Source organism: Myripristis murdjan, chromosome 11, assembly GCF_902150065.1.
Source record: "Myripristis murdjan chromosome 11, fMyrMur1.1, whole genome shotgun sequence".
In the NCBI taxonomy this organism is placed as follows: Eukaryota; Metazoa; Chordata; class Actinopteri; order Holocentriformes; family Holocentridae; genus Myripristis; species Myripristis murdjan.
The window spans coordinates 24,401,795-24,410,359 of NC_043990.1; the positions used below are offsets into that span (position 1 = coordinate 24,401,795).

General features: G+C 40.3%; 1 protein-coding gene across 1 annotated transcript; it reads right to left on the reverse strand.

Annotated features, from left to right (window-relative positions):
* Window positions 1–964: 964 nt before the first annotated feature.
* Window positions 965–8,249, reverse strand: nrsn1l (neurensin 1-like). The gene is made up of 4 exons (XM_030063869.1): window positions 8,173–8,249; window positions 5,491–5,573; window positions 3,619–3,771; window positions 965–3,119 (listed from the first exon to the last, which is right to left on the reverse strand). Exons 2-4 carry the CDS (start codon window positions 5,548–5,550, stop codon window positions 2,706–2,708), a joined length of 627 nt encoding a protein of 208 aa, XP_029919729.1. The 5' UTR covers window positions 5,551–5,573; window positions 8,173–8,249; the 3' UTR covers window positions 965–2,705.
* Window positions 8,250–8,565: the final 316 nt, after the last annotated feature.

Consider the following 8,565-nt stretch of genomic DNA (forward strand, 5'->3'; position numbering starts at 1 on the left):
CGTCTATCGCAACAATAGGATTTTTGGTTCCCATTTGCCAGTAATTTCATGCTTTAAATATGTGAAACCATGACATTAGGAGGACCAAAGGGTGCATCTGCTACACGTGTTATTAGGTTAAAAAATTATTTGCTATCAAACTAAGACCAGAAATGCCTCCCAAGATGTTGACTTCGTTGTCAGCTACCATAATGGGAGCGCGTGTCTGTGTGTGTGTGTGTGTGTGTGTGTGTGTGTGTGTGTGTGTGTGTGCAAGTGTGAGTGTGTTGGGAGGGTTCTGTAATGGTCGGTAACTGATTGTTAAGTGGTCCTCCTGTCAGTGTGTGACATGGGAGATGAGATGAGATGACTCATACTCACAGCTGTGAGTCACTGCACCAAAGTAACATCATGTACCCAAGCAGACCTAAATACAATTCACTTCACTGAAAACAGACACACACACACTCACACACACACACGCACTCCGGCATTGATCCATGCGTGCACGTCCATTCATGTCACACATCCCATTCTTGTTGTTTCCATACTATTGCTTGCATTTAATATTTAGTCTTTCACATTGTTGCTGTTTTTACTGTTTTATATTGACTCACTTTGTACTTCACTTGTCCTGCCTTTCAAACATCCTGTTTGAAAGGAACAAGGTTGCCTTGGGAGTTTTAATTGCTGCTGAATATTTCTATAGCTCTGTGCCTTTTGAGGCAAGCTGTGTAATATCATAAAGATTTCCTCCAAAAGTCACCTTTATAGTTTCACTGCAGAAAAACTGGTTGACTTCACTTGGGATTTTCTAAGCATATTTTTACTGTGTGCTTTGTCCAAGAGGTTGTTTTCACTGGTGGGAGACCGTGTTAGCTCATACAAAGGAAGAGAGGAAGGGTACTGATGTTCTGTGAAAATTGATTCATAAAATATAAATGAGCACTGCTAAAGGTTAGATATGCAGATCACACGTTTATTTTGGATATTTGCCCCACTCCAGTGACACTTGACCCTCATGCCATTCCATCTAGTTCATCACAGCCAAAAACACAATAAAAACAGTAAAACAATGTTAACATCTAGAGGAACCCGGGGCACTCAACCAGTCAGGATGTCATGATTGTTGGACATTTTTATTTTCAGTCATTTGTTTGTGAACTGGTTGCACCCTATTTTCCAAGCTATAACTAAACTGGAGGACCAAATAAAACAAGTGGCCTCGAAGGTGCCAGTGCAAATTTCTCTCTATTCAATGCTTCACTACTTACTCGCTTCTACTGTATATGCCTGCACACAAATGATGTGATTGGTGCAAAAAAATAAAGAGAGTGGAAGTGACGGACCAATCAGAGATGAGGCTTCTTGTTCCAGGTAGAAAATAGAGCACTTGAGGCCCAACTGTTGCTGGGAGACACAGATTGCAGGCAATTATGAAGCCAGATTACAGTGCGGAGAAAATAGGTGATATTGTCAATGGAGCAGGCATGTGTGTGTGTATGTATGACTGTGTGTGTGTGCGTGTGTGTGTGTGTGTGTGTGTGTTTGCGGGTAGGTGGGTGTGCAGCAGAGCAGGTGAATGGCTGTTGAAGAGGGTGTGAATGTGCATGTGTGTGTCTGTGTGTCAATGCAATGAGACAGTCATTAGTAGAAATACATGAACCTATGAATACAGACTTACTACAGTTGTTTACATCCTTACCCTCTTCTGTGTTAGCACATTTTAAAATTTCCCATGAGGTGTATGTGATTGTAAAGGTGCGGGGGGGTTGAGCAGGTTTTACTAAGTGGCTCTTGTTATAGCACTGTCTCTTCACTTAATTAACTGCTTGGCAAACTGATACCTGAAAAGAATCACTGAGTGAAATTAGAAATCTATTAAAGAGATAACAAATAATAGTTTCCAACCATCATTCACTGGGTTCTCCTCAGTGTAAGTGTCTTAGCTGGACTTTTTCATTGCTTTTTTTTTTTTTTTTTTTTTTTTTTTTTTCAAATAGAACACAAGTGCACTCCACAAACACAGTCTATGCAGCAGCCAGAAACCATGGCTCTGTGCTGCCCTACAAGGTGTGAAGACTTTGTGGACAGGACATCAAAGCACCACAAACAAGAGATGTTTTCAGGTTAAAATCAGGGCTCTGATCGAAGTCCTCGGGCCTCATTTATAAAAAGGTACTTGGATCCATGTCATTTTGAAATCATTTTTTTCAAATTGTGCTTATGTTTGATTTATAAAAAGATATCTGAGACAGAATAATGCTGAAAATGCTCATGGACAGAAGAGTACCTGTGTGATATGTATTTGTGAATATGTGAATCACAAAAAATATCTTGCACTTGAATGTGAATGCATCCCACCAGTCATTGCCCTGTAGCCAGTTGTGTCCTTATATTATCAGCTTATTTAAAGCATAATTTTCTCTGTCTTCAGTGTGATGCACATTGGAAGGTTCATAAGGAATCTCATGCCTCAGTTGGCAAATTTTTTGCACACTACCGATAATTGGCCACTTTATGCAACATTTTATAGACTTAAAATAAAATCCTAAACTAGCTACAATCTATTTATACTTTGTCATGTTAAGATTTTATTATTAACTACTTTGATGTGATTTTCTACCAGGTATGTAAAATCAAATATGATAATGAGGTCTTCCTCTAAATGAGGCCCCTGGACTACAACAGAAGCCCATACACCATGTAGCTCAATGAGGATCTTTTCATGAAGTGGGCTGGACGCCCTCTACTTTTGACAGTGTGACGGGTATTTTTCTTTCCTCTATACCTGGCGGCTTAGTGATTGCCTCTCCTGCATCCCTGAAATCTCTCCCCTTTGATCCCCACTCTCCTCTCCTTTCTCCATCGTCCTCTCTGTGGAAGAGCCCCTCCTTGAAGTCAGCCCTGAGCAGGATCCAGAGCACGACCCCTATCATGGTGAGAACCGAGCCCATGCAGGAGAGCCCAATCCCCGCCGCAGTGCTGAGGTGCAGCCCCCTGTTGAAGCTGATGGCCTGGGTGTCCACGAAGAGCAGATCTCCATCTCCAAATGACTCAATCTTGCGAGGGGTGGAATAGCCGACGGACAGGCTGGCAATACCTGCAGTAAGGATGAGGAGACCCAAGGCCAAGGACACCTAGGGAGAGAGAGAGAGAGAGAGAGAGTGAGAGAGAGAGAGAGAAAATGTAGTGAGACAGAGAGAGGGATTTTCATTTATTTATTTTTGCTGTTGTTGCTGAAGTTTGAGTTTCTGCAAGCGGCACTCTATGCCAAATAAACTGGAAATCCTGTGAAAAATCTTAGGATTTTCCCCCTAAAAGAGGTACCAGATAAATATCACCATAGTATTATTGAGATGACTGACATGGCCTTGATGATTATGTCTTAATGTGGAGCACATTTTAAACCAAATGAATTTTCATCTCCATATGGTTTGAAATGTCAACTAGCTTGATCAACTGCTTGAGTATTTTTTTTTTTTTTTAAATATACATTTTGTCGTCATCTTGTTGATTGCCACTGAACTGAACATAACACAGATAGACAGAGGAAAGGGAAAAGACTTGTGCCAAGAAATATGACACAAAAACATCCCAGCAAAGATCATTTTGGATATTGCAGTTCCTTCCCTCTACCTTCCAGACTGCTGAGCTCCACCGCTGGGTTGATCTCTGGCTCTGGACGAACCCCTGGTCTTCCTGGTCTCTCTCCCACATCGAAGACGAGCACTCCTCATAGAAGTGGTGCAGATAGGAACGAACACCAAACTGAAGACAGCTAGAGCCCGTCTGGAAGGAAATACCACTGCAGTCAACAAACTGTTTGGAGATTACAATAGATTTCATGCCAGGACTGTTCGACTTGTGCAACAGATGAGCAGAGTTTTACAAAAAAAAACAAAAAAAAGTTTGATGAGTGTCATAGAACTACACCAATACCACAAGTGTGGTGACAACATATACAGTGGTGGAAAAAAGTTTTCGGACACCCCATGCATTTGTGAAATATTGCATTAAGAATCACTCTTAGGTCTTCAAATGCAATTTCTTTTAGTACAGTCACAGCCAAAATACTAAACAAATCTTAAAAAAGCCATTAAAAACTTAAAATTGATTGGTTCCATAAAAATACATAAGAAGAGTATTGGGTCATTTTGGTACCAGTGATGAAGGTTGTTCTTTTTATTAAAAGACACAATTTTTGTTGCCAAGCTTCGTGTCTATATAAAGCCAGCACATTTGAAAGTTCTTCAGACACAAAAAATGGCTAAAACAAGGAACGTAACGCAGGAAACACGCCTGAAGATAAAGATTCTCAGCCAGGAAGGGTACAGCTGTCGCCAGATAGCCAGGAAGTGCAGATGCAGTCCTTCAGCAGTTGGATACACTCTGCAGAAATACAGACAAACCAACAGCTTGGAAGACAAACCAAAACCTGGGCGTCCGAGGGTTTCTTCAGCAAGAAATGACCACATCCTGATCCGCATGTGCAGGCAAAACCACCGAATGACATCACAGGAGCTTCAGCAGCAGTGGTCAAACCAAACTGGTGTCCAGTGTTCCACCCACACTGTACATGGCCGACTTTTAGATCATGGCTTAAGGTCCTACAAGGCTATCAAGAAGCCCCTGATCAATGAGAGACAGAGGTTAGCCCGGTGTCGTTGGGCCCAGGCACACAAGAACTGGACAGCCAGAGATTGGAAGAAGATTCTGTGGTCAGAAGAATTTGTCAAGAATTTAGTTTTGTTCGTTTTTCTTGTAAACAATAAACAAAAAAATATAATTTGTATTTGTTTGTATCTGTCTAATGCAGCCACACCTTTTGAAACACAAAAAAGATTTTTCTACAAATATTTCATGATAATATTTGAGATTGTGTAAAATTTTAAGGGTGTCCGAAAACTTTTTTCCGCCACTGTAAATCCAGCTATTTTATCTGATTTGATTCCACATTCAAGTTTTCATTCATTATACACATGGAAATAAACAACAAAGTAATAATTCCCCTTGAAATTAATTGATGTTCAACTTAAAATGCAAAGCAGGTAAAGCAGTACGTAAAAAAACATGATCTCCTATAACAACCATCAATATAAACAACAATAAAACAATAATTTAAGTTCAGAACCACCTGAATTTCTCCTAATTTCTTCTTAAAAGACCCTCTGTTCATGTAACTTAAATCAGTTGATACTACTTACTGTACTATCACATGATATATATATAATAGAGACTCATGTTAGCCTGCAGAAGGGTAACCTGTATTCTTTAAATAAGGAAGTGGGTTTATGCTTCAGTGTCTAACATGATTCCAACCCTGATAGCTCATAAGGTGGAATTTGTACATCTGCACTATAGGATTTTCCAAACAATCCTTTATTCATGTTGGAGTAACAGTATAAAAGTTCTCTCTATATCTAGGAAATGTCAAATGATCACATTACTGTTTTAGTGGTACTGAAATCAAATCAAAGAAGATCATCAACCATGGCAACCAAAGCTCACCTCACTCCCAGATGATTCTCCTCCTGAGCCGGAGACACAGGCCTCAGAGCACAACGCCATCACGCCTCACACACCGCGTACGCCTGGAACATATACACACACATGGTAAATAAAACCCATCCACAGTTAATTTGTGCACATATGTTGCTATAACTATGAATTTCCCTCCATAAATCCCTGTCTTCGGAGACTCATTATGAATTTTGGTTCATGTCTCATGCTCGCCCTAGTTATTGTGGTTGCTTGTGAAGAACGGAAGGGTACTGTGGTCCCGAAGTGGCTGCATTACCACCCACGGATGAGTCACACGCATGCAATTGCACACACACATGCACAACCTTTCTTGACGTACAAATACACACACATCCTTGTGCTGTTACTCTACTGTTGCTGCTCAGTTGACTTAAAGTAATTTTTATACCCCTGGCTTTTTTAACCCTGTATCAAAATCTCTCTGGTCTGATCCAAGCTCTTATCAAAATGTTGACCAGGCTTTAATTCTAGCCCGTACACTGATGACTAATTCAGTAATCGCTCTTCTCCCAATCATTTTTCAATTCATTTTCATCTCATTTCCATTTTTCAGTGCCCTCACAAAGGGTAAAGATCCTGTGTTTTCTGCTCTTGTGAGTCCCATTTGAACCTGAACAAACAGGAAAAGTACTCGGCACACTTCTGGCATCAGCTGCCATATAATCTTTTCTTGAGGATATGGAAGAGGTTTTGCCATGACAGGTTTCGTGTCAGCTTGAATAAACACATTCACAACAAGTACTGTTATAGCAGTTTGTGCAAAAAAAAAAAAAAAACTAGTTTCTAGCAAGTTTCTTTTGCTGGGTAAAAACAATGCTGTTTGAGCGCTGGTGGCACAAATAACACTGACACCTGAAAGTACAAGTCTCAGGCCTCTTCCAAGGCAGCTGTGGTGTAGTTTGTCAGGAGGGACAACATAATCTGACCCAGCTGCAGGAAACAACCCCCAAAATGCCAGGTTTTATACATACAGAGACATGAACATCAATGTTAACATCAGATAGCCAGCAGTAATTCATGCTTGGAAAGTCTAGTGTAGAAAAATGAACTGAGGGCAAACTTGAAGTCAAGATGAGAAGAAATGCAATGCTTCAATACTGGGGCAGAGGAACAAATGCTGTTTAAATACCACAGAAAGCAAATTACAGAAAGAAGTAAATCCATCATGCTAATGTTACAGGCACTGGATTCAGAATTATATTGACTGCCTTGCTACCAAAATTGCTAACTTACTAAAACTCTGACCAGTAAGCAAGATTCTTGTGGGTCATGTGACTTTATTTACAAGGCCTGGTTCACTTTTATTGGGCCATGTGAGCCTAAACAAACAAAATACAAAAGTGCAACCAGGGACACTTTTTTCATTATAGTTCATGCCACATAAAACTAACCACAGATGTTGTACCCTAAGATAAAGGTCAGGCTAGCAGTTAAACTGGGATACTGAAGACACTTTTTGCAGTCAACTTCAGTGGGCTGACATAAAATAAAGTACGTCATGAAGTTTATGCCATCACCTGATTAAGTGAAGCTAAGTAGTAATATATCCTTTTGTCCAAATGGAGTCAATATTGGATGCAACTGGATCATGTCAACTAAAAACTTTATCTTGTGTGCTGTCATTCATAATCCCTTGTTATTTTCTTCCTTGTTGGTTTTCCTAGCCTTTCTGATTTTATTCACAAGGGATGTAAACACTGTGTTGTTAGTTTCTTGGTTTGATAAAGGTGAACCAAGGTTTGTAAACAAAAGAGGGACCAGTTCAAGGGATCAAATCTAAGTCATTGCAACTAATTTCATTTGCCACCAAAACTTCCAGTTCAGTGACAAACAAGATATTACTGGACAAGGCGATAAATTAGTAGATGCAGGGCATCAAACTAGCAGCTTTGGGTGAACACCAGTCGCTCTCCTTTTTTATTGTATTATGCAGATAATAATACTTAATACTTTTCTACCAAAGTTTTTAATGTTAATAATGATATAAGACTCACGTTGGACTTAGGTTAAGATATGACAAGTTGTCATATAATAAATAATCAATTAACACTCATAAACGCAGATACCTAACATCAATGTCAGAAATGGGCTTTTTAACGGCAGATTAGGAGACCTTTTCCAAAGCCCTGTCCATGGTCCTGAAACGAGTGCATCACCAGCTTGTTTCCTATGTAAAGTTTCCTCCCACTTTCTTCTTCAGTCAGAAACGAGCCTATGTCTAGGTTCTAGTGTCTAGGTCAATATTTCTAGGATTTCTTCTCTCCAATAGAACCCTAAACGAGTGTAAAAATGCAATAGGATTTCCCTGCTTTCCAGCAAAACCGGATTTTAGTTTAGCTCCCTATGCAGCCTGATAGGATTCAACAATTTTACTAAGAAGGGAAAATATCAGTTTGGTCGGATTAGTCACACTTTGTAAACACAGGTACAATCAAAAGTCTTCATTAGCCCCTCGGTGTATAAACTATCCGCCACCGCTGGACACCAGTGAGTCATCACGGCCATGTAGCCTCAGTCCAGCTCACACTTTTCTCCATAGCACTTCATCACGACTCGGTTTCTCTGTGTTCTCTCCCTCTCACAAGTGAAGTGTCCTCTCACCAGTCTAACGACGCGTTTAAGCACTGAAGTACCGGGACGCAGTCTTACCCCCTGGCCGGAGTGCTCGCTGTTCTCACAGGGGATCCATGTACCGTCAGATCGGTGGATCTTCAGCGCTGGTGCTGATGTCAATCGGCTGGATAAGAGCCACTGAGCATGCGTATTGATGAAAAAAGCGTGTCTGTAAACTCCAGGCATTTATATTTCAATCAGCAATTTTATTCAACGTGCGTTATCTCTGCACTTTGGTAAAAAGAAAAAAGGTCCGTCAGTTCAGAGCTCTTTTACCAAACTTCTGAACCAGCTTAAATAAATGAAATTTTCAATCAATAATAATTATTACCTGACCAATGTGATAGATTACACACCTAAAGGCTATCAAAGTGCCAACTTTGAGGGAACATTGGTCTTGGACTTAAAGGGGGGAAGCCTTTTAAGGCT